General features: G+C 34.0%; 2 protein-coding genes across 4 annotated transcripts in view; one reads left to right on the top strand and one right to left on the bottom strand.

The window, feature by feature from the left end:
• The window catches only part of PPA2 (inorganic pyrophosphatase 2), a 1,020,900-nt gene that overhangs the window by 345,424 nt on the left and 647,676 nt on the right, over positions 1-27,800 (bottom strand). The window lies entirely within an intron of this gene.
• Positions 1-27,800, top strand: part of GSTCD (glutathione S-transferase C-terminal domain containing) — a 133,330-nt gene that overhangs the window by 14,596 nt on the left and 90,934 nt on the right. For all 3 annotated transcript variants that reach the window (XM_050791482.1, XM_050791484.1, XM_050791483.1), the window contains exons 4-5: positions 3,983-4,234; positions 8,140-8,233. In XM_050791482.1, the coding sequence (XP_050647439.1) occupies positions 3,983-4,234; positions 8,140-8,233 (346 nt within the window). The remainder of the gene's footprint in view (positions 1-3,982; positions 4,235-8,139; positions 8,234-27,800) is intronic.

Here is a 27,800-nt window from a genome sequence, read left to right as displayed (position 1 = left end):
ACAAAATATTTTATATAATAAGTGATTGTAAAGGAATGCAAAGGAAGAAATATTTTGAATAGATGCAACGTCTTGCTTCTCTTTTTATTCAGACAATTTTTTTTGCCCTTTATTGACAATTAACTACAGAGTTACTAAAATATTATTTTTGCTTTGGTAGCTGTACTTTTTTTAAAAAAAACCATTGTTTTAAAAATAAATTATCTTTTTTTTTTCCTTGTCCTTAAAGAACTCTGTGATATTTATAATGGTTTTGATCTTATGAGCCAGGTAACTATTTGGTAATCATTTCTTATGAAGAAATTTAATTTTCATTTCACAGAGTTTTCATTAGCAACTTCCTTAAATATATCTTCATGAGTGTAATGAATGTGGTTCAGTACCTTCTGAGCTGTCTAGATATTAGTAGAGTGGCCTGGCATGTTGATTAAATGGAGTGGCCTGTCACACAGAGTAAACCTCCTCAATTTCTTTTAAATATGAATTATTGTTATTTAATTGCAACTTCATTTCAAAAGAAAGGAAAGATGCCGCGTACATCTAACAAATAAGAATAAGTCACTAAAAAGAAAAGTACAGGAAAGATGAAGAAAAGAGAACATTTATAGTGTGATTATCATGTCTAAAGATCTGTTCCCGTAGCACCTAATCTATTTCCAAGCAATTCAGAAATCTTGAGAGAATTAATAAACTTTTTGGCTCTCAGGGTGCCTTAGAGAGTATTTTTCAAACTTTTTTTTACTTTAACTCAGTAAATACAGATGGCCCTCCATATCCATGTGTTCTGCATTCATGTATTCAACCAACCGCAGATTTAAAATATTTGGAAAAAATTGCATCTCTACTGAACATGTACCGACTTTTTTCTTGTCCTGATCCCCTAAACAATACAGAATAACTATTTGCATAGTGTTTATATTGTATTAGGTATTAGAAGTAATCTAGGATTTAAAGTATAGGAGAGGATGTGTATAGGTTATATGCAAATACTACACCATTTTATATCAAGGACATGAGTATGAGTGTCCGTGGATTTGGGTGTCTGATACAGGTCCTGAAACCAATCCTTCATGGATACTGAGGGACAACTGTAATACATTTTACAAGTTGAATAAGTGTAGAAATAAATGTGTATCTTTAAATAATATGTTAAAAAATAATAATTACAAAAAAACTTATGGGATGTGTACTCTGATATTTTCTATTTCATTTTTTAAAAACCTGCTATGTTGATTTCACAACCCCTAAATGAGTGATAAATAGCAGCTTGAAAAATATTGAGGGGATTATTCTCTGAATAAATGGATTCTTTATCATTTGTTTATTCACTCAACAGGGTATTATTTGCAAGGCAGTGTTTTAAGTGCTTCAGTATTCAAAGAGAGTTAGATACAGTCCTTGTTCTTATAGTCAATTACTTGTGCTCATTTAATCTTAAAGTCCACATAAAATACAGTATAATATATATGTATGAATTTTTTATTAATTTTCTGTCCTTTCTGTCTCATGCTCTGATATTACTGCTAGATATATTTGTAGAGATTTCCTGTGACTTGACCTTTTTATTTATCTATCTGTTCATAATCATAAGTCATAATGTGTTTGTGACATAGTGGTTTCTATGGAAACAACATTTATTGCCTCTCAAAGAAGCAAGAACACTCTAAATTTTAAAGAAAATAGAATTTGGTGGTAGTGCTAGGGAGAAAGCATCTGACCAAGGGAAAACAAAAATATATGAGTTTGTGTCAGGAGGAACAATTTCAAATTTTTCTAATTTGAAAAAATGAAAGTATTACTTTAAGTGCTGCTTTTGAAAAAAAGTCTTCCAAATAATGCTAGTTATCTTTTTTAGTTTTAAATATTTACAATTTTCTCTTTTATCTTTTTACTATTTTCTTTAGTAAAATGTTCTCCTTACCTCATTGTGTAATTTTTAAAAATACGGTTCTCAAAGATACTTCTTACATTATTGGTAAGGAATATCATTTAGATTTTGCCTAATAGTTCACATACAGAGAAGATAGCTTCACACACACAAAAAAATGGAACTTTAGATCACTATTAATAGTACAAGCTCTCCATTTTTACACTTCTGCAGTAAGCTGAAAAATTTCTTTTGAGACCCCTCAAAATACACCAATGATTATAGACTACAGATATTAAATTGTGATAATTTAAAAGTGTTACATTATTTGTGTTGAGGAAGTTAATACTGATTTTAATTCTTTCCCCATTAACCACTTAAACTAATTTGTGTAAGTATATATTAAGGATTTTAGGTTTTTGATATAATGTTGTCCAATTAACTCTCTATATGCAGTGTGTTAATAACTTATCAAGTATACTGAGGGTCAGGAACAGAGGAATGTGCTCATGGCCATGAATTATAGATGAAAGGGTTTCCAGATTGGAATGCAGTTGATTACAGAGGAGTTCTTAGAGAGAGTTAAAAACATACTACCAATGAAAGATGATAGACAGTTGAATGTAAGGTGTAAAATTTTCCAAAATGATTTTCAATTGTACTATTCATAGACATTTGCAAATGCCATTGTTATTTATGTTGATTCTTTTTGGAATTATTATATTCTTCTTTTTCTATTGATGGTTATTTTCCATTGTATAGCTGTACGACAGTTTATCCATTCATCTACTGAAGGGCATCTTGGTTACTTCCAAGTTTTGGCAATTATGAATAAAGATGCTGTTAACATCTGTGTTCAGGTTTTTGTGTGGGCATACATTTTCAACTCATTTGAAGCACAATTATTGGATTGTATGGTAAGAGTATATTTACCTTTGTAAGGAACTGCTAAACTGTCTTTCAAAGTGGCTGTACTATTTTTCATTCCCACCAGCAATGAATGAGAGTTCCTGTTGTTCCACATGCTCACCATCATTTGGAGTTGTCAGTGTTTTGGATTTTTGCCATTCTGATAGGTGTGTGGTTGCATTTCCTTGTTTTAACTTGTAATTCTCTAATGATATATGATGATGAGCATTTTTTAATATACTTAGTTGCCATCTGTGTATCTTTTTTGGTTGTCTACTCAGATCTTTTGCTCATTTTAATTGTGTTCATTTTCTCATTGCTGAGTTGCTCCAATTTTTATGCTGTGAAATTAATCATAAAAACATATAAGACACATCACTAAAGAAGATATACAAATGGCAAATAATCACATGAAAAGTTGCTCAACATCATTAGTCATAGGGAAATGCAAATTGAAATCACAGTGAGACACTGCTATATACCCACAAGAATGACTAAAATCAAACAGACTGATAATACCAAGTGTTGACAAGTTGTGGAGATACTGGAACCTCCATGGATTGCTAGTGGGAATTGTAAAATGGAATGGCAACCGTGGAGAAGATTTTAATTTCTTTAAAAGTTAAATATACAGTTACCATAAAACCTAGCAGTTTGACTCTTAGATTTCCAAAGAAATGAAAAACAGTTCCATATAAACACTGCTACATTATAATGTATAGCAACATTATTTATAATAGCCAACAACCGGGAAAATGCAAATATCTATCAACAAGTGAATGAGTAAGGAAAATACAGTATATCCACACAATGACTACTACTCTTAATAAAAAAACAAACAATTGGTCAATGTAACTATATGGATTAACTTCAAAAGCATAATACTGATAAAAGAAAACCACATTTTATGATTCCATTTGTATGAAAATCTGGAAAAGGCAAAACTATAAACATAGAAAGCCCATCAGTGGTTGTCTGCAACTGACTGTGGAAGCACAGATAGAGTGCACATGGTCACAAGGGAAATTTCAGGGGTGACGTAAGTGTACTAAAACTAGGTGGTTGCATTACTGCATACATTTACTACAACTCATTGTTTGAACTATACATTTAGATGTGTGAATGTTGTGGTTTGTAAAGTTACCTCAACGCAGCTGTTACAAACAAAAGATACATAATAATGTGTTTTATTATTTTCCTACCTAGGTAATTATCTGCAAGAAATTTTCTGAGAAGCTGGTAGAATTTCCATTGCTAGCCTCTTGGTACCAGAGGATTCAGGAAGTGCCAAGAGTAAAAACAGCAGCTTCTAAGTGTGGGATCCAATTTCTCCATTTACCAAAGTTGTTGACAGTCTCAACTGAGCAGCGTCCAAACTTAAGTGAAGTCCCAGGTGTAGAAGAGCACAGCGATCCTTTATTTATAGGAGGACCAAGACCAACCATGGCCAAGTTAATGGTACTTAATTGTGTTATTAACATTTTCTTTCAAAAATTCTATATGATAATGTTGCTGAGCATTCTGCTCAAACTTGTACATTTGTTGACATTTTTTTTTATAAATTTTATTTGTAGCTTTCTTACTTCACTCTTTGCCAGTTAATATTTCTGCTACTTTTTTCATTTATGTGAAGTATACTAAATTTAAAACTTTTAGTATTATGTATTTTTGGAGCCAAGTAAGTCACAATATATACTTTTAAAAAGCATTTTTCTCAAAACTTTTTTTTTTTCTTTTAATATTCAGGATATTGATCAAGGTAGCATCATACCTGGTCAAGTGTACTATTTTAACATAATCTTTTTCTGTTGTAAAGTTTTGGTCTCAGCCTTTTTTAGTTTGGATAATGATTTCAAGTTAAAGAAATATAAAGATGAGGCTGGACATAGTAGCTTACACCTGTGATGCCAGCACTTTGAGAGGCTGAGGCAGGCCTATCACTTGAGGTCAGGAGTTCGAGACCAGTCTGGGCAACATGGCAAAACCCTGTCTCTACTAAAATTACAAAAATTAGCTGCGTGTGGTGGCATGTGCCTGTCGTCCCAGCTATTCAGGAGGCTGAGGCACCAGAATAGCTTGAACTTGGGAGGGTGGAGGTTACAGTGAGCCGAGATTGTGCCACTGTACTCCAGCCTGGGCGACAAAGTGAGACTCTTACCTCGGGAAAAAAAAAAAAGAAAAGAAATATAAAGATTAATATCTCAATTTACTTTCCAAGGTTTTATTTAAATTTGTAATTTTGTAATTCTTCTAATTTTATTTTTACTTTAATCTTTGATTTTAATGTTTTTGTTATATAACAAGCCTGGGCGACAGAGTTAGACCCTGTTTCAAAAACAGAAAAAGCATATGCTTTATTTTTTTCTCACTGGGGCATAGTTTGTTTTCAGTAGTACTAATTGTAAAGTTTTCAACAATGAGCTTTCCTTTCCCTAACATTTGAAATGATCTGCAAAAATATTTTTGCTTTTAATAGGTGATGTGAAGATTTATTTGAATAGAAAATTCATGAAGTAATTTAAGTTATCCATCGAGTTGCACTGGAAAAATATTTTATTTCCCTATTTGGGTTAGGAAGTAATTGAGTTCTGTAGTTAACAGAGTTTACTGATTTAGAAATGGACAGGAAGACTTTGGTAAGGATACCAATTCCTTAACTCTTCATCTAAGCTCTGTGGCCTATTGATTAAGTAATGAAACATGATTATATAGTTGATTTTAGAAGTTATTGAGGCATGTCTAGATTTTGATGTGTCTTGATTATATGACTACACTGCCAAGGGACCTCTGGTTCACCTCTTGAGTGGATATGCAACTTCTTTTGGAAATGATGAAATGATGAAAATATCTTAAAATAGATAGTGGCAATGGATGAATTGTGAATATTCTAAAAACCACTGAATTGGATGCTTTAAAAGGAGAAATTGTGTGGTATTATATATAAATTATATCTCAATATAGTTGTGTTTTTTTAAAAGACCCTAAGGTAAGAATGAGTTTAGTGAAATGAGAAATAGCAAGAAAGTCAGTGTGGCTAGACTGAAGGAGATAGAAGACAGGTAGATGATGTCAGAGAGATGTGTTTATCTTTCTGGAGGCAAATGAGTGCACAGGGCTTGTAGACCAATAACCATATCTCTAGCCCTAATGAAAGATTCTTTGTACTATCTCCTTTGGGACGCAAATTCAGCTAGTTTTTGTAATGGAAAGTAATCTCATAAACTGATACAAAGCATTCAATGCTGGAATCTCAGAGATTTTTTATTTGAATAGGTTATTCCTAAAGATAAAAGTAACTGAGCCATGGAGATATCTAAACATAGATATAGATGTAGATGTAGATGTAGATATAGATATAGATATAGATATAGATATAGATATACACTGTGGACTATGGACCTGGAATGTGATTGGAAGGGATCTGTGAATCCATGTGTATGCCATGCCACTGTACATAGATCAAATAAACAAATGTACAGCTTCTAAGACAGAGAAGGATCCTGCAATTTTTTTAATATATTGAAAAGTGGTTCTAATTCTTGAAAATATTGGGAACTATTTGGTTAAACCGGAGAAATTTTTCTCTAGTGACATTAAAGACGCTTCTAAAAGACTAGTATGAGTGGTGTTTTGGGGTATGTGTTAAAGTGGTAGCTTTTAGGCTGTGGTGGTTTTCATATATGTAAACGGAGACCTTGATGGACATATGCAGAGTTCTTTATTATTTCTATGTGGATTGTTTTTGATAACATTTTCATCTTCAGCTGAACTTTCTCTTTGATATCCAATATATTTCTAGGTAGCTTATTACTTCTATGGATCTTCTAGTAATAATTTTAAAATAGCATTACTTTTTTTTTAAATTTATTTATTATTATTATACTTTAAGTTGTAGGGTACATGTGCATAACGTGCAGGTTTGTTACATATGTGTACTTGTGCCATGTTGGTGTGCTGCACCCATCAACTCGTCATTTACATCAGGTATAACTCCCAATGCAATCCCTCCCCCCTCCCCATGATAGGCCCCGGTGTGTGATGTTCCCCTTCCCGAGTCCAAGTGATCTCATTGTTCAGTTCCCACCTATGAGTGAGAACATGCGGTGTTTGGTTTTCTGTTCTTGTGATAGTTTGCTAAGAATGATGGTTTCCAGCTGCATCCATGTCCCTACAAAGGACACAAACTCATCCTTTTTGATGGCTGCATAGTATTCCATGGTGTATATGTGCCACATTTTCTTAATCCAGTCTGTCACTGATGGACATTTGGGTTGATTCCAAGTCTTTGCTATTGTGAATAGTGCTGCAATAAACATACGTGTGCATGTGTCTTTATAGCAGCATAATTTATAATCCCTTGGGTATATACCCAGTAATGGGATGGCTGGGTCATATGGTACATCTAGTTCTAGATCCTTGAGGAATCGCCATACTGTTTTCCATAATGGTAGAACTAGTTTACAATCCCACCAACAGTGTAAAGGTGTTCCTATTTCTCCACATCCTCTCCAACACCTGTTATTTCCTGACTTTTTAATGATCGCCATTCTAACTGGTGTGAGATGGTATCTCATTGTGGTTTTGATTTGCATTTCTCTGATGGCCAGTGATGATGAGCATTTTTTCATGTGTCTGTTGGCTGTATGAATGTCTTCTTTTGAGAAATGTCTGTTCATATCCTTTGCCCACTTTTTGATGGGGTTGTTTGTTTTTTTCTTGTAAATTTGTTTGAGTTCTTTGTAGGTTCTGGATATTAGCCCTTTGTCAGACGAGTAGATTGCAAAAATTTTCTCCCATTCTGTAGGTTGCCTGTTCACTCTGATGGTAGTTTCTTTTGCTGTGCAGAAGCTCTTTAGTTTAATGAGATCCCATTTGTCAATTTTGGCTTTTGCTGCCGTTGCTTTTGGTGTTTTAGACATGAAGTCTTTGCCCATGCCTATGTCCTGAATGGTACTACCTAGGTTTTCCTCTAGAATTTTTATGGTATTAGGTCTAACATTTAAGTCTCTAATCCATCTTGAATTAATTTTCGAAAGGATCCAGTTTCAGCTTTCTACTTATGGCTAGCCAATTTTCCCAGCACCATTTATTAAATAGGGAATCCTTTCCCCATTTCTTGTTTCTCTCAGGTTTGTCAAAGATCTTATTTTTTATCTCAATATAAAAAAATAGGATAGTGTGATGTCAAAATACTCAACACACTATATTTTTATTTAATTAAAATATGTACTTTTGGGAATAGCTGATGATTATTACTATTTATCCGCCTCCTTACCAATATAGAAATATAATTTTTAGCCTTCAAGAATATAATAAGACTATATTAATTCCTTAATTTAGAAAAAGGCTGTTTCCTTTTCTAGGAAAAGGGCATTGAAGTGATGTTTTCTCCCCACCCTTGCCCTACTTGGACTGTTGATTGGAATGTTCTCCCTGCAGCAGTCAGCCCAAAGGAAGGTGAGTTTTCTTTTCTCTTTAAGTTTTATTCATAATTTGGATACTGTCTTCAGATCTGTCTAATAATTCTGTAAATCTCCCTTTGGCTTTATCTAACATTCTGATTACACTATCAGTTGAGTTTTCATTTTATTTTTATTATGAAAATTATGTATACACACACACCACTTAGATTTAATATTTCTCACATTTTTCTACATTTGTTTTATTTGTTACTGTTTTTTCTTTGCTGACATATTTTGAAAAAAAAAATTCCAGGTAACATGTCATACGTTAGGACTCATATTTTAAAAATACTGATATCTTAAATAATCACAATGCCATTATCATACCTAATAAAAATTAACAAACTTTAATGATCATCTAATGCCCAATTTATAATCCATTTTCTCCAATTGTTTAAAATATTGTTGAGAAATATTGTTTTATTGTTTGGTTTTAAGTTGAGTGATTATATTTTTCTTTGCTGGAGATTATATTTGGTTTGTTTTTGTTTCTTCTTTATAGTTTTTCAAACATAGTTATTTTATATTTTATATTTGTTATTTCTAATAGATAATCGTTATATTTTATATTTTGTACTTGTTATTTCTAATACTTAATGTTCATAGAGGTATAATTCTGCTGTTTGTTTTTTCTGTTGACTTTATTTCTGGTACCTTATTTTCCTGTGAGTTTTGTAATTTTAGACTGTGAATTCATTTGGGGTTACCTCAATCTGTGGTGTCTTGTGGGACTTGGATTAAGGATAAATTCCCACAGAAAGGGATTATATTTGCTTATACGTACTACGACTTAAGACCACTTAGCATTGGTTTTTCAGCTTCAAATTTCTTTAAAAAATGTTTAAATTTAATTATATTTATTATTTTTTCATTGACACATAATTGTGCATATTTATGGGGAACAATGTGATATTTTGATACATGTATGCAATGCGTAATGATCAAATTAGTATAATTAGCATATTCATCATCTCAGACATTTATCATTTCTTTGTGTTAGGAACAGTTGAAATCTGCTCTTCCAGCTATTTGAACTGTTATTAATTATAGTCACCAAACAGTGCTGTAGAACCCAGGAACTTATTTTTCTTATCTAGCTGTAATTTTATATCCATTAACCAACGTCTGTCCTTTCCAGGCTCTAGTAACCACTATTTTACTCTCTAATTCTTTAAGACCAACTTTTTTTACCTTCCAAATATAAGTGAGAACATGTGATATTTGTCTTTCTGTGCCTGGTTTATTTTATTTAGCATAATGTCCTCTAAGCTCATCCGTGTTGCTGTGAATGACAAGATTTATTTCATTTTTATGACTGGATAGTACTCCATCATATATATGTACCATATTTTCTTTATCTCTTCTTCTGTTGATGGACACTTAGGTTGATTCCATATCTTGGCTATTGTGAATAGTGCTGCAATAAACATGTAAATGTAGATATCTCTTCACTATACTGATTTCTTTTCTTTTGGATATATATCCAGCAGTGGAATTGCTAGATCCTATAATAGTTCTAATTTCATTTTTGAGAAAAGTCCATACTGTGTTTCATAATGGCTGTACTAGTTTATATTCCTACCAACAGTATATAAGAGTTTCCCTTTCTTTGCATCCTCACCATGTTATTTTTTGACTTTTTAATAATAGACATTCTAACTGGGATGAGAAGATATTGTGGGTTTGATTTGCATTTTCCTGATGACTACTTATTTATTTTTGCTATTTAGTTGTTTGAATTCCCTGTGTATTCAGGATATTAATCTTTTGTTGGATGAATAGTTTGCAAATATTTTTTCTCTTTCTGCTGATTGTCTCTTCACTTTGTTGATTGTTTCCTTTGCTTATATAGGTTTTTAGTTTAATATAATTCTATTTGTCTATTTTTGCTTTTGTTGTCTATGCTTTTATGGTCTTATTCATAAAAACTTGCCCAGTCCAATGTCTAGAAGCATTCTCCTTATATTTTCTTCTAGTAGTTTTATAGTTTTGGGTCTTACATTTAAGTCTTTAATCCATTTTGAGTGGATTTTGGTATATGATGAAAGATAAGGTCTACTTTTATTCTTCTACATATGGATATCCAGTTTTTCTAGTACCATTTATTGAAAAGACTGTCCTTTCCCCAGTGAATGTCCTTGACACCTCTGTAAAACATGAGTTGGCTATAAATGAGTAGAGATACACTTTGGATATTTGTCCTCTGTAAATCTCAAGTTGAAATTTGAACCCAAATGTTGAAAATGGGATCTCAAGGCAGGTGTTTGGTTCATGGGAGCAGATTCCTTATGATTGGCTTTGTGACATCCTCATGGTAATGTGTGAGTTCTCATTCTTAGTTCCCATGATAACTGGTTGTTGAAAAAAGCCTGGTATCTCCTCTACTCTCTCTTTCTCGCTCCCCTTTGCTATGTGATGCCTGCTCCCCTTTGCCTTCTGCCATGAGTGGAAGCTTCTTCCTAAGACCCTCATCAGAATCAGATGCTGACCCTATGCTTCTTATACAGCCTGCAGAACTGTGAACCAAATAAACCTCTTTTCTTTATAAATTACTCAGCCCCAGATATTCCTTTATAGCAATATACAAATGGACAAAGACAAGTGGATTCATTTCTGGTTCTCTATTCTGTTCCCGTGGTCTATGTGTCTGTTTTTAATGCCAGTACCACAGTATTTTGGTTATTATAACTTTGCAGTATATTTGAAAATTAGGTTGTATGAGGCCTTCAGCTTTGTTCCTTTTGCTCAGGATTGCTTTGGCTATTCAGACTCTTCTGTGGTTATACATGAATTTTAGGATTTTTTTTCTATTTTTGTGAGGATTGTCATTAATATTTTCATAGAGATTATGCTGAATCTGTAGATCACTTTTGGTACTATGATCATTTTTATAATGCATGAACATGGATGTCTTTTTTTTGTGTATCCTCTTCAATTTCTTTTATCAGTGTTTTATAGTTTTTTTCTAAAAGTCTTTCACTTCTTTAAATTCGTTGTTTTTTTTTTTTTCTCTCGTTTGTCTTGTTTGTTGTTCCTGTATACAGATGCTACAGAATTTTATATGTTGATTTTGTATCCTGCAGTTTGGCTGAGATTCTTTATCAGTTCTAAGTGTTTCTTGGTAGAGCTTTTTGGTAGGTTTTTCTATATATAGATTGTGTCATCTGCAAATAGGGACAATTTGACTTCTTCCTTGCCAATTTGGATGCCCTTTATTTCTCATGCCTAATCGTTCTGGCTAGGACTTAGTAGGATTCAGTATGGTGAATAAGAGTGGTGAGAATGGGCATCCTTGTCTTGTTCCAATTCTTAGAAGAAAAGCTTTCAGTTTTCCCCATTCAGTATGATGTTAGCTATGGGTTTGACATATGACCTTTATTATGTTGAGGCATGTTCCTTTTATACCCAGTTTGTTGAGAGTTTTTACTACAAAGGATGTTGAATTTTATCAACTGCATTTGGTGTATCTGTTGAGATAATCACATAAGTTTTGTCCCTCATTCTGTTGATATAATGTATCTGATTTATTGATTTGCATATGTTGAATTATCCTTGTATTCCTGGGATAAATTCCACTTGATCATGGTAATGAGTGTTGTAGTGTGCTGTTGGATTTTCTGTTTGCTAGTATTTTGTTGAGGATTTTTGCATCACTCTTTATCAGGGATATTGGCCTATAGTTTTCTTTTTCTGTTGTATAATTTTCTCTTTTTCTGTTGTATTCTTGACTAGTTTTTGTATCATGGTAGCGCTAGCCTCATAGAATGAGTTTTGAGTAATTCCCTCCTCTTCAATTTTCTGGAAGAGTTTGAGAAGAACTGGTATTAGATCTTCTTTGAATGTTTGGTATAATTCAGTTGTGAAGTCATCAAGTCCTAAGCTTTTCTTTGATGGGAGACTTTTTATTACTAATTCCACTTGTTACTCATAATCGGTCTATTTCTAGGAGGTAGGACACTGCTTCAGCGTAGGCACTGGGAAGACATGACTGCAGTTGGTGGCCAAGGTACTGTTTTTCCAAGAGACTGTGTACTTTTTCAGCTCACACACAGAGGGGCATGACTGCTCTTGTTGGTCAAAGCCCCATTTACCTGGGATGTCTTGTGTTGCTTCAGTTCTGGTCCAAAGAGGCACAGTGTAGCAAAGACTGGGAGAGATTTTTAGAACAGCTCTTTCAGGCCATCATTTTCCTTAGAGGCAGTGTGCAGCTTCGGCTCAGTCCCCTAAGAGCAGGCGCATACATGACTGAGGGATGGAACGATTCTGCCTGAACACCATTTCTCCAGGAATGAGTGCGCAGCTTCAGCTCTAGCTGTGAGTGGGGACTAGGAGGAGTGCATGAAGCAGCTCCACTACTGCTTGAGCCCACAGGGAGTGGTATAAGAGCTGGTCACAGCTAGGCTCGGGGATGTCAGGGCACTGGGCAAGAGTGGTTTGGCAGCAGCTTAGCCTCAGAGATGAAGGGATATTGTGGGTACTCGCCTCTGAGCAACACTCCAACAGTAGTTCCAGTTTGAAGATGGCATTGTGCAGTAGCCACATAGGCCCCAGGGTGCAAGGCATAGTGTCAGCTCCTTCTCTGTGGGAAGATGGCTATGTGGACTATAGGCAGCTCCCTCAGCTGGACTTCAGTACACCGATCAACACTTTGAACAACTATAGTCCTCACTACTGGAGTGAGGACTATAGTTTTGCTTGCCTTTTGCTAGCCTTTCCCCATGGGGAGAAGTTCCTCCTAATTCCCATCTGATCCCTGCTGGGGAATGGGGTGGTGGAGACCAGGTGTTTCCTTCAGTTCTCTGTATGGCTATCCTGAGTTCCTGTGTTCGCCTGCATTTCTGTTACTTCTTTGATGTACTCCAGCACTCTCCTTTAGTCATTTTCATTGTGATGTAGTTATTTATTAGTTGTTTAGGCTGTTTTTGTGGTGGGGGTATGGGAGGCTCGGGCATATGGAGTGTTAGGGGCTTCTTAAGCACAGATTCTTTAAACATTTTTTCATCTAAAACTGAGACTTAAACAGACAAGTTACCTTTTATCATCTTCCTTTGTTGTTGGGTAGAACTTTTTTCATGTGTCTTTTCAGAGGGAATATAGCTTTTGAAGGTTTCTGCTTTCAGGTAGTGATATTTGTTCCAACTCTCCATCATGCTGGGATAAAGGACTGGCCTCTTTTTGTCCTACTGTTAAAGTCTGGGTCCCTATTATTAGCAAATACCCTCAGAGCAGCCATAGTGTCAGTTCAAGACTTATTATACAGATTTTCAGCAATCCCCCCAACTTTTTACCCCCTCACGTTCTTAAAGCCCTATAAATTTTCCTTATTCTGAGAAACCCACCTAGGCATGTAAAGGATGCTTGTTTAATTTTAAATACCATTTTAGGTGTTTTTTAGATAGAGAATTCTTTAGAATAGCTCAATTTCTTCAATTATTCACTTATTCTTTAGTTTTATATTTAGCCATATATAACTTTTAATTTTTAATACTCTTTGAAGTAGTTGCCTTCCCTTTTCATATTCTTTTTTTCTGTGATACTACCTAATATTGCCTGTATCTCACGGGTCAATTCTATTCTGCTAATCAAGGAAATAATTTAGAATTCTCTCAGTATGGAAGAAGATCATGTTGGAGAATTAATATTTCTGCCCCAAAGATATTTTATAAAAACAAAATTGTTTTTACTGTTTTTAAATAAATATATTTGAAAATTATATATATGTATATTTGAAAATTAGGTTGTATGAGGCCTTCAGCTTTGTTCCTTTTGCTCAGGATTGCTTTGGCTATTCCAACTCTTCTGTGGTTATACATGAACTTGTCATAATACTGTGACAAATAAAATTGAATTTTTGGTCTTTTATTAATTGTATACAAAGATAGTAAATAATTTGTTAGTGTTTTAATTTTATATATTTTCTGATATTTCAAAAATTTAAATGTTTTTATGGTACTTACAATTGATTTTTGACTGTACACACTTAAGTTATAATACTGATTTTGAACAAGCTAAACTTAGAGTTTACTAAGCGTAAAAATCCAATTTTCATTAATATTTATGTTTATCAAGAAATGAAAACAGAGTTTTCTAAATGCCACATGTTTTGCTTTATCCATAATTTATTTACTTGGAGCCAAAATAATATTTTCACTTATTAGTATGAGCAAACAATTACATCAGCTACGAACTGAAGGAGATCTCACATTAAACATTCATGACTGGTCGTTTTTCTGGTTAGAAGTTAATATCTAACAGAGTTCATGGAATATATTACTCATTGTATCCCTATAATTGGATCATCTTGTTTTCATAATATTATGACAAAGAAGCAACTCTAATAGCAGGGCTATAGGGTTTACTCACATTACATTCACTGTTTCTTAAAAGGTTTATAGTCTGTTAAAGTAAGGCAGAATTGTGGCATTTTAAGTTTGTTGTTTTCAGTTCTGGTAATTTCAAACATTGCATGATAATAGGATCTTTGTGAAATAAAACTATGTAGGGGTGTGAAGGATCACTATGAAAACACTCTTAAGATGTATGTTTCTGTACTGTCAGGAGAAATCTCTAATACAACCTGTATTATAGTAAGATTTTATTGGTACTTGGTTCATTTGGATGTCCCAACGACTGACTCCTCATACTGAATTCATTGAATTACATCAAGATTTGGGTGCATATTATAATAACCATTCTTTTTACTAATAAATGCTGTATTAATCCTCATGATAGAAGCTATTTTTTTTAGGCCTATCCAATCTGCCATCCTCTGCTCTTACCCATTTCTCTCCCCATATCTTATCTACCATCCCTTGAACTTTTTACTGTTTCTTTTATACAACCTATATTTACTATTTACATGTCTTTCCTTTTTTCTTCCAGCCTTGAATATTATTCTTCCCACTCCCCTTGCTGGTTGAAATTATACTTGCCTTTTAAGGATCAATTCAAATGCTGTTTCCTTCATTAAGTCTTCTTTATGGAGTCAACCTGCCTGAAATTTAGTTAACTACCTAGCTAGATAACCCATGGCCAGATACTCATCTTCTCTGTGCCTTGGTTGCCTCATCTGTGGAATGGAGATAATAGTGTATACCTTATGGAGTTGTTGGTACAGTCAATGCATTAATATGGAAAGCAATTAGCACAGTGCCTACGAAAATTGTGAATGTTAAATATTTGCTCATATGGAAGTCACATTAATTACTACCTCTTGATATCCTGTTAGTGCTTTCTCTTTTTTGTTGTTTTTACTTTTTTTTACTTCTTAGAGACGTGGTCTCACTCCGTCACCCAGACTGAAGTGCGGTGGCTCAATGATAGCTCATTGCAGCCTCTAACTATTGAGTGCAAGCAATCCTCCCACCTTACCTTCCCGATTAGCTAGGACTACAGGTGCATGCCACCACACCTGGCTAATTTTTCAGTTTTGTGTAGAGACAGAGGTCTCACTGTGTTGCCTAGGCTGGACCTTTTGTAATTTCTTTCTTTTTTCTTTTTTTTTTTTTTTGAGAGAGTCTTGCTCTGTCGCCCAGGCTAGAGTGCAGTGGGCAATCTCGGCTCACTGCAAGCTCTGCCTCCCGGTTTCACACCATTCTCCTGCCTCAGCCTCCAGAGTAGCTGGGACTACAGGCGCCCACCACCACACCCGCTAATTTTTTTGTATTTTTAGTAGAGATGGGGTTTCACCATGTTAGCCAGGATGGTCTTGATCTCCTGACCTTGTGATCCACCCGCCTTGGCCTCCCAAAGTGCTGGGATTACAGGCATGAGCCACCGTGCCCGGCCTGTAATTTCTTATACTTCATATTTGTATTTATATTATGCTTCTGTTACACTGTAATTATTTATGTGCATGTTTTTCTTCTTCAATAGACTGTGAACTCTTTGAATGTAGGACTCCTTGAGCTAGATACTCAATTATTTTTTATTCAACTGAATGACTTGAAACTACAGATTCTTTTTTTAAACGTCCCAAATTTCTGCTTTATCTAGGAAAGTCTTTAACTTCTTTTATCTCATGTAGATTTCAAAGGCTGAAATAATTGAGATTTTTTAGTTTCAAGAAAAGAGAACTGAGAATTTAATGTACATTATATATATATATTTTGTTGTTGTTGTTGTTGTTGTTGTTGTTGAGATGGAGTCTCGCTGTGTCGCCTGGGCTGGAGTGCAGTGGCGCGATCTCGGCTCACTGCAAGCTCCACCTCCTGGGTTCACGCCGTTCTCCTGCCTCAGCCTCCCGAGTAGCTGGGACTACAGGCACCCACCACCACGCCCGACTAATTTTTTGTATTTTTAGTAGAGACGGGGTTTCACCGTGTTAGCCAGGATGGTCTGGTTGTCCTGACCTCGTGATCCGCCCACCTCGGCCTCCCAAAATGCTGGGATTACAGGCGTGAACCACCGCGCCCAGCCTATTATTGTATTTTTAATAGACTGGGAGTAGGTTGCAGACATTGTTCACTTTGACTCCTAAATGCTTAAATATTTCCTAAAAACAGGACATTTCTTTTTTTGTTTTGTTTTTGAGATGGAGTCTGGCTCTGTCGCCCAGGCTGGAGTGCAGTGGCGCGATCTTGGCTCACTGCAAGCTCTGCCTCCCATGTTCACGCCGTTCTCCTAACTCAGCCTCCGGAGTAGCTGGGACTGTAGGCCCCCACCACCACGCGTGGCTAATTTTTTTTTTTTTTTTTTTTTTTGCATTTTTAGTAGAGATGGGGTTTCACCGTGTTAGCCAGGATGGTCTCGATCTCCTGACTTCGTGATCCGCCCGCGTCGGGCTCCAACGTGTTGGGATTATAGGTGTGAGCCACCGCGCCCAGCCGAAACAGGACATTCTTTTACATCTTTATAGTATAGTTATCAAACAGGATCTTTAATTTAGTACACATTATTATGTAACCTATAGTCTGGCAGATTTTGGCACGTTTAGTTGCATTAAGGTGAAACAGTTTACAGCCTGTGTCTTTAATAACATGGTCATTTTTGGAATAGTTCAGGCCATATTTTTATAGAATGTCTCTCAATTTGGATTTGTCTGATTTTCCTCATGAGTAGATTCAAGTTATGCATTTTGGGCAGGAATATCATAGATGCAATGTTTTATTCTTCTCAGTGCAGCCTATCAGGAGGCACATTATGTCAGTTTGCACACAGTGCTATTTGGTTAAGCTTTATTGAATTAATAAGTAATTTGTAGAGAGATACTTTGAGACTATGTAATAACTTGTTTTTTTTTCAACCTTGCACTCACTAGTTTATAGTCATTGGATGCTTCTTGCCTATGATAGTTACAAAATGGTGATTTTCAACTGTCATCCTTCTATATTTATTAGTTGCCACTCTTCTGTAAGAAAGTTTTTTTCTCCACTTTTTATTTCCTTATTTACCGTCAGTATCAACTCATAAGTTTTTATTTTATTAAGTGACTTATAATTCAACACTATTATTATTAGTTTTAATGCTCAAGTTGTCCCAGGTTGTGAGTGGCAACCTGACTTTTGATCCCTTGGAAATGCCCCCAATCATTCTATGGTGACTTCCTTAATTTCTGGCATAACGACATATTACAGGTTTATCTTGTCATTTACCTGCCCCAGCCCTAGAGTCAGCTGTTTCTCGAAGGAGTCCTGGATCCCTTTACTAGAGAAGGGCATTTAGAAATTAAGATTAGAGCACTAGGTGTGCTCATTGTTAATGAACTGTTATAGCTTCTAGGTCATCTCAGTAGGGACCTGTATGTATAGATCTATTAGGAAATAGATGTATGCATACATTCAGGTACACATACGTATACAACTATACACATCAATGTCTACTGATATATCTATATCTTTTATCCATCTATCTATATATATGTATACTAAAAATCGTGAGTTTATACAGATACATCTAATTCAAATCTAATAATACAGAATTCTTCCTGCTTTTTCCAAATTCAGTATCTGTATCTGCCTTTTCCAACAGTAAAAATAATAGCCCTTAACATCATTATTGCATTTGCTCATTTTGTCAGTCTCTCAATATATGAACAGTAGTTTCAGATTTACTATACCCACATCTGTGTGAAAAATATACCTACTGAGTTGAATTCCAGATGGTTTACCTTTATTTTCATCTTTGAAGTGAGATATATAGTCAAAGTTCTCATGCAGATTCTTGTGCTATTCTATACAAAATGAATTTTATAAAGTAAAGAATGAAAGGTTTTAGTTAGTATTAATCATGTTCCCTAACACAAAGAGATTTGGCTGTGATCATCAATATTCAACTAATAGTCTTCTACTTCACTGAGAACATCCAGGCTATTGCATACTCTTTTACTATTTGGCCTCAAATACCTGTGTGATTTCCTTCTCTGTGTGATGAATGAGGGTAAATACTGTTTGAGCCTGAGGACTCCTTTGTTAAGTCCAGAGTCACCCTCTGTTTTTGCCTTGTGAATTTTTGTCCTCTGAGTATAAAAGAGGGTTATGGTCTTTTGCCTTAAGACCTAGAACAGAGCTGGCCTAAGCCACTTAATCCATGTATTATTTCACTGTGGCCCTCTCTGTTCTCCAGTAGTTCTTAGGTAGGTGGTTCCTATATTAGAGGTTGCTACTAGCTCATAATAACTATATCAATCATGTAGGAGGGAGGATAGTCAGAAGCATGACCTTACATAAGATAAAGAAGACAAGAAGGTGCTTAGTTGTTGTTCCAGTTATAATCTCTTTTATTCACACATTCGATGTCTTAGAAATATGGCCCCATTAAATGTACCTGAGAACTTAATTTTGCTTTTAAGTTACATGAAAGTACCATCTTCTAGGGAGAGTAATATGGGGAGAGTGCATAAAAACCTTAAACATTACCACCCATTCACCCTCATCCCTTGTCCCCTACTTTAGAGTACAACTGACCCTTGAACATCATGGGGGTTAGGGTCGCTGAATCCCCATGCAGTTAAAAATGTGCATGTAACTTTTGACTCCCCAAAAACTTAATAGCCTATTGTTGACTGGAAGCCTCACCAATAACCTAAACAGTTGATTAACACGTATTTTATATGTTATATGTATTATAATAAAGTAAGCTTGAGAAAAGGTGATAAAAATCATAAGGAAGAGAAAATATATTTACTATTTATTAGGTGGAAATGAATCATCATCAAGGTGTACGTTCTCATCATCTTCATTTTAGGTAAGTTAAGGATGAGGAGGAAGTGGAGGGGCTGGTCTTGCAGTCTCGGGGATAGCCGAGCAGTTCAACTGTCGGTCAAGTGTATGTACTTCTCAGCTGAGATAAAAGGAAAAAATTTAATGCCAGAGTTTTATCAGAAGGAGATATTATAGTGTCTTCTTTCTAGAGGGCTTTAAAGCTAGCAGATGACATTGCTTGGGATAATAAAATATGAAATCTTAGAACAAGAATTATGAACTGGTATATTCTAACTCTATGTAGATCACTGATTGAATTGATATTTCTAGGAAAAATGAAATTCTTTAATTCTAGTGGCAGATTATCCTCTTAGTAGTGAGATATTCTTATCAACCTTTATGTATAGTTATTATTGTTGACTAAAGTTTTAAATGTAAAGACTTATCCTTATGAGGATCATTTATATAAATACTCTGGTTTTTTTCCCATTTATTTTCTGTAAAATATTTGGGGTTGAAAAGAATGAACTGACACTTAACATTAGGAAAAAATATAAAACAAGATAGTGATGTATAACTAATAAAAATTGACTTCAATAAAAAGTCTGTGTGCCATAGTCCCTACTCCTTTGTTGTGTGTTTCTATAAACCAACAGCAGCACCCCTTCTTTCTTCTCCCAGCAGAAGTGATTTGGGGAAGCAAGGGAAGAGTGTGGTCAAGGTCTTTGGAAAGAGGTGAATACAAGGTGAAGAATGAAAGGGCTAAAGGCAGCCTTTTCCTCTATTATTGATTCTTAACTAGGTTCTTACCAACCCTTGAGTATATGGTAAATATGTAGGCACATTATTTATTGCTATTCTTGCCAGAAGGCAAGGGATGCTAAAAGTTCACCAAAGAATGGTCTCATCCACAATGTCAGTAATGCCGTCCTTTGCGGGGAATCCGAAACGCAAAAGCTTTTTCTAAGGCTGGTGGGCAGGACATCCAGATGTTGCTTTGTCCTAAATCATTACTTTTCAAACTAGGATATCTATCAGAATCGTTTGAAAGTCTTGTTAAAACAGATTGCAGGGCTCTACCCCACAGTTTCTCTTACAGGTCTAGGGTAGAGCCCTAGAATTGCATTTCTAAGAAATATCTCTGTGATACTGCTTCTGCTGCTTTGGAAACCACACCATGTGAAGTATTACCCTAGGGAACCAATATAATGCATGCACTGGCTGCTTGATTTCACTCTTTGCCACCCAAATAACATGAATAGTATCAAACCTGTCCAAATATTTCTTTACAACTTATTCTGTTTTTAGCAAAGAGTAAGTCATGTATAAGGACTTGTGCATATCTCTGTGCCATTCGCTAACTACAAGAATGTCTATTTTAGACCAATTGTACTGACAAATATAAGTGGAAGTAAAAGTATCCTAATACTGTAAATAAAAATAATGGTCTATTTTAAGAAAATTTTATTTCTGAAATACTCATCTTGCGTTCTTATTATTTCTACTTTACCACACTAGATGAGACTCAAAACTAGCACATTTGTTTTCTTACTCTTAAAAAATTATCCAGTTAGACAGTATAAACTGTTTTTTTTTTGTTGTTGTTGTTGTTGTTTATATTATATAACTTTAGATTTTAAGGCTGTTACATTTTGAACTTTTTGGCATTTAAAATACTAAAAGTGGCCAGGCATGGTAGCTCACGCATGTAATCCCAGCACTTTGGGAAGCTGAGGCAGGTGGATCACTTGAGGTCAGGAGTTCAAGACCAGCCTGTCCAATAAGATAAAACGCTGTCTCAGCCTAAAATACAAAAATTAGCTGTGTGTGGTGGTACGTGCCTGTGGTCCCAGCTACTTGGGAGGCTGAGGTGAGAGAATTTCTTGAACCTGGGAGGTAGAGGTTGGGGTGAGTCAAGATCATGCCACTGTATTCCAGCCTGGGCGACAGAGTGAGACTCCATCTCAAGAAGAAAAAAAAAAATACTAAAAGAATATCAATAGTATGAGATCAAAGAGGTGATTTTTGTTTTGTTTTGTTTTGTTTTTTCACTTTCTGGGAAAAATGTTCCTAACTTAAATGTTTTTCATTTCTCTAAGTTATATTTAGCTGTGAAATTCAAAACCTGCCCATATTTGACTCAGAACTCTACCAATTTTTGAGTATTTTCTCTTCTATTAAGAGTGAAATTCTCAATGCGAATTTTGTTGCTTTGTCAAAATATTTTTTAAAGTATTTAAACTTATTTTTAATCTGAAATTAAGTGCTTCTAAATAATTCTATATATAAATATGGGCACAATTTATATTAAATGGTTTAACATATAACAAGATTGGCAAGAACGTGGTTTTTATCTGCTTAATAATACTCTTTGGATTTAGTGCAAAAACATTAATGTGTATCAATTATAGAAATTGAAATAGATATATATTACATATGATATGTATTATATATATGAGTGATATATATAGCCATGTGTTAAATTCATTATTTTTCTGGTAGAAAGTTAGAGAAGTCAGCCAGAGTAATAGGAAAAAGAATTTAAACTGGCAAAGCAATGGATAAAATTTTATTGGGCAAAATTATCCCAGTTATGACATTAAGCATTCCTTATATTAACATGTTTTTTTTTTAAATAGAATAATTATTCTTGGCAATTAAGAGGTGTTACTGTTGATAGGAATATTTTACAATAGGTTTGAATGAAAACCATAACTCATTTGGTGAACTTCTAAAAATAAAAAAGTAATGTACCACATAATCTTTATTGGTGAGGAACATAACAAGGAAGTAGAGAGCTAGTAGAAAGGTACCGTTATTTTTCAGTGTTACTGTCTTCTTATGAAACATTAAAAGGTTTAATAAGAAAAAAAAACCATGTAAAATGCACAATTTTATAATTGTTTGATAATATATTTTATTATTTAAATTTTAAAAGGTTCTTAAAAATTTCACATGAAGTGACACAAAAAATAATTTAATTAAATTCTCCTGAAATGTATCTGTAGGTACAACATAATTTTTATCAAAATCTGAAGACTTTTTGTGGCTGTAGACAAGCTTATTCTAAATTTTATATGGAAAAAACAATTTGAAAAAGAACAACAGAATCACTCTAGTCAGTGTTAAGACTTACTACATAGCTATAGTAATTGGAGAGATAGACATATAGAACAATGAAACAATAAAACAGAATAGAGGAGCATAAAAGGTATAAAAGCAACTCAATGGAAGAAGGATAGTCTTTTCAATAACCATTGCTCTACAATTGGACATCCATAGGCAAAAAAAAAAAAAAAACAAAATACAAAAAACAAAAAACTCTACCTAAATTGCACACCTTATATAAAAGTTAACCCAAAATAGATCATGGAATTAAATATAAAATTTTAAACTATAAAGCTTTAGAAGAAAATATACACAAAATGCTTTGGGACCTAAGCAAGGAGTAAGCAATATGTTCTTATATGTGACACCAAGAGCATGATCTATTTTATAAAAATTGATAAATGGGACTTCATCAAAATTAAAAACCTTTGCCCTGCCAAAGACTATTAAAAGAATGATAAAACAAGCTATAGACTGGAAGAAAATATTTGCAAACCACAAATATTCACAAATTCGACAAAGAACTTGGATCAAGAATATATAAAGAGTTCTCAAATCTCAACAGTTAAACAAATAAATAAAAGTCCAATTATAAAATGGGCAAAAGACATGAACAGACATTTCACCAAAGAGCATATAAGATGGCACATGCATATATGAAAATTTCTTCTCTTTTCGCAATTAATATGAGGAAAATGTAAATTTAAACTATAATGAGATATTATCTCATTATAGAATGACATTATCAGAATGTCTAGAATTGAAAAGTAACAACACTGAATGCTGACAAGGATGCAGAGAAACTGGATCACGCATACATTGCTGGTAGGAATGTAAAATGGTACAGCCACTCTAGAAAATAGTTTGTCAGTTTCTTACAAAACTGAACATGCAACTACCATAAGACTCAGTAATTGCACTTTTGGGGATTCATTCCAGAGAAATAACAACTTATATTAACATGAAAATCTGCACAAGAATGTTTATAGCAATATTATTCTTCGTGGCCCCCTAACTGGAAATAACCCAAATATCGTTCAATAGGTGAATGATTCTGGTATATCTGTGCAATGGAATACTATTCAGCAATAAAAAAGAATGGACTATTAATACTTGCAACAAGTTGGATGGATCTCAAGGGCATTGTGCTTAATGAAAAAAAAAGTCTGAAAAGGTTACCTATACTGTATGTTTGCCTTTATATAACATTATCAAAACGATAAAACTAAAAAGATGGAGAATAGATTAATATTTGACAGGGATCAAGAATGGCAGTAGCAAGGTGCCCCCTTGTGGAGAGGGGTTTGTTACACAACTTTATACATGGAATCAAGTTGCATAAAAGGATACGTATACTGACAAGTGCGTACATGTAAAAACTTGTGAGAACTAAGGTCTGTAGTTAACAGTATTGTACTAATAATGATTTCCTAGTTTTGTTATTGTACTAAAATTATTTAAAGTGTCACCATTGGAGAAGCTGGGTAAGGAGTTCATGGGAGTCTTATACCAATATTGCAACTCCCTGTGAGTCTATAAACGTTTCAAACTAAAAAAGTTAAAAATAATTTAAGCAGAAATATTTGGAAAAATCAGGAAAATTAAGAATATTGAAATACTTCTTAGCTCACCTTTTTTCAAACAGAAAAATTGGGGAGATGGTGTAAATCAAATGATAGTTTAATACAAGACAAGAGCTGCAAAGACATCTGAATATATTTTCTTTGTAATTAATAGCAATGCAGTACTAGTATACACAGGTAAGCTTTGACTTTTACCTTTGACAGACAGTCAGACTTAACAAGTTGCTATTCCTAAACTCTCAGAGAAATGGATAAAGTCAAATTGACGTAGCATAATTTGAGTTTCTTTATCAACATTTTTTCAGAACAGTGATTAATATAGTCTAGGAGTGGTTCAATAATTAAGTCTGGCTGATAGTTTACCCTAGGCTCCCTGAAAACTTCAAGGATGTTATGGTGTTATAGATGTTATGTTCATGGAGAAGGAGAATTAGGGGAAATTCTTTCATACTGAAAGCTTAATAGTATCCAATTTCAATTATACATTTCCATTCAAAAAACTGAAAACTGAAACTAAGTATCTTATTTTGACTGTAAAAATGACTGAGTGAATGAGATCGTTTTGAACTTTAAGTTTAGCTTAGATATGTAGAGGGCACAGTTGTATAACATTATACTGTTACCTAAATCCCATGGAACTACTTTGCTGTAAGCAAGGCCTGAAAGAGTAGCAAGATTAAATTCAAGTTTTATACTTTAGAGTCCTCAACAAAAATAGGCACATGCCCTGTATCTAACATAGAGACAGCAATTCTTTAGCTAGGACAGCATTGGTAAAATGGGCTCACAGCTTTAGTGCCTCATTGCCACATATTGTATGGCTCACTGGGTTTCTCTCTCTCTTTTTCTTTTTTGAGCCATGAAGCCCGATTGTCTTCTTAGGAAAATACAATGCTTTTTTGTTTGTTTGTTTGTTTGTTTTTTTGTTTTAAGTATACTAACTGTAGCATGTGATTAAAAGAGAAAAGTTAAAAGTCTTTTTTCTTCTTGGAGTTAGATTTGCTGTAATTCTCAGTATTATGTTATGCTTTGTCCTCTTCTGTAGGGTTAGACTTCAAGAACCCTATTTATAGACCATGTTTTTAAGTACTTTACAGAGACCATAATGACTGATTATCAGTAAAGGTTTTAATGGCCAATATCAAGGGTATATTACATACAATCTTCTAGAAGTATTGCTTTTTAAAACAAAATACAGTTATTTGATGTGAGGAAACATCTATGTGATCATACAAATTTATCTGAGGTTTATTTTATTTAGGTCATATGTAGGGTATAAAAACTGGGATTTTTTTTTTGTCTATGGGAAATGAACAAATTGAATGTTTATTGAATAATCAAGGAGATTTGGGTTTGGTTTTGACTTCACTAAGTTGTTTGTCATAGCACTACGCAAGTTTGAAAATTATCGTGGTTTATTTTAGAGATATTATGAGTTTACTAGTAAGAAACTTCAAATTATCCATTCAAAGGTATACTTAAGTATTAATAGTACTTACTATTTTTAAGTATTAATATGTTTCAGAGATCATTTTGCTTCAAAGGTTAAAACAGGATTTATGTGAATAATGAAATGCTTGTTTCTGAAAACCTTTACCAGCCAAGGGTTCAATTCTCTCTTCAGTTAGTATTGAAATGTAGTTGTGTGGGGCCATTTTAATTTAGCAAGGCAAGACTTCCTGGTGAATTTATCTGGAGCAATTCCCAGTTCTACTATGTTTATAGCAGCATCTGCATTATCTTAGGGTAGAAATATGTACCCACTTCAAGATAAGACTTTTCCTAAGCACTTTATATTTTTTTCTTTATGAGTTTTTCCATTGATCACAAATCCTGGATGCCATAATAAAAGGCTGTGGTGTTTTAGAATGAGGCAGCTTTAGATGAAAATTTGTAAATATTTGACATAAATTATTAATGAGTAAACTTTTAGCAAGAAACCACTTTAAGTAGAACAAAACTTACTGTTGAGAGTCATCCAGAAGCAATGAGGGACAGGAAAGAACGTTTTCTCTAAAACAAAGATAGTTGCAATAAAGCATTTAGTTCCAGCTTTCAGCATGATTTCTAATAAAGATAAAAGAATGCACAATGGCAAACATTCACAGAGTTATTTGTAGCTATATATAAATTATACATGCAGTTGGATGTATTCATGAACCAACCTGGGATTAAAAATATTTGAAAAAAATCTGCATCTGTACTGAACATGTACAGACTTTTTTCTTGTCATGATGCCCTAAATAATACAGTAGAACTATTTACATAGCATTTACATTGTATTAGGTATTACAAGTAATCTAGAGATGACAGTATATGGGAGGATGTGCATAGGTTATCTGCAGATATTATGCCATTTGTATCAGGGACTTGAGCATTCATAGATTTTAGTATCTGTGGGAGGTCATAGAATCAATCCTTAACTGATATTGATGGATGACTGTAATTTATACATAAACTATACATACCTGCTCTGAAAACCCTGAAGTTTATTTCTGTTTATAATTAATGAGAAACTGGCTCTTTATTAATTCCATTTTGTACATTTGCAAAAAGGCATTTTCTTGAATAATTTATCTCTTGTATTACCTTTCCAGAATTCTTTTAAATATCTCACAGTAATATTGTTTTTAAGCTTAAAAATTTTTGACATTGCTAAACTTTCCAGAATTTTTTTAAAAATCCTAATGCTTATAGGAGTTGGAGGGAAAACTAATGATGTGGATCCCTGTTTTTCTGCTAATGGGAACTAATTAGTACTGTTCATTACAATTGAAATTGGCATTCTCTGTGCTATTCCAGACAGTTATGATAAATATCAGCTCAACTATACAAGGAACTATTTTATTCCATGCTTTGAACCAGCTCCTCTTAGCACCCAAGCCCATTCATTATTTTTATTTAATTAGGCCAACTCACATTGGAGAGATACCTGAAGCAAAGAAATTTCCTTAATAGCTATGTAATTACAATAGCTCACAGGCACTTAAACAGTACAGTTGTCTAAGATTGAATCATCAGAAGAAGGGGAAAAAAGTTATCCTTAACTATAGGGCAAAAATGTAGTCATAAATAGACAACCATCATTATTTAAATGGCATAAATATACAATATTAGTAATCCATAGTATAATGTTTATAGATGTGAATTTTGTATGCTTATTTGGGGAACATTGTTAAATGTATTTTTATGTTGAAATTTGTAGTCACATTTGAAAGTTGACTGTATTCTGTACACAAAAATGCAAACATATGCTTCCTAGGAAAAAATGGAAATTTTGCATATGATTACACAGCAAGTATTTTCTAAAACTAGGGCAAAGTCTTAATTCCCAGGACAACTCCTTATCTTAAAAACAAATTATTTTATATGAAAGTTTTACTCTGACTTGTCTGTTGAAATGAGAAAGCAAACGTATTTTTGTGGCAGTATGCACTCTAATAAGCAAGACATTAAAATGTTTGGAGGGGCTAGAAATAGGGTCATGCCCCACCCCTTTTTAATAACTTTATTGACCCAATACTTCCATGTCCTAGGGAAATAATTCACATTTTGATATTTTTCAGCAAAACAAGAAAAGGAGAGAAAACTTAACTGTAAAAGGCAGTATTACAGAAAATGACTTAGAAAGTTGCTTTCTGACTGGGTACAGTGGTTGCAGTGGTTCATTCCTGTAATCCCAGCACTTTGGGAGGCTGAGACAGGAGGATCACTTGTGTCCAGGAGTTCA

The sequence above is a fragment of the Macaca thibetana genome, chromosome 5, assembly GCF_024542745.1.
Source record: "Macaca thibetana thibetana isolate TM-01 chromosome 5, ASM2454274v1, whole genome shotgun sequence".
Lineage (NCBI taxonomy): Eukaryota > Metazoa > Chordata > Mammalia > Primates > Cercopithecidae > Macaca > Macaca thibetana.
The sequence above is the reverse complement of the archived record's forward strand: the minus strand, read 5'-3'. Positions and strand labels throughout refer to the sequence as shown.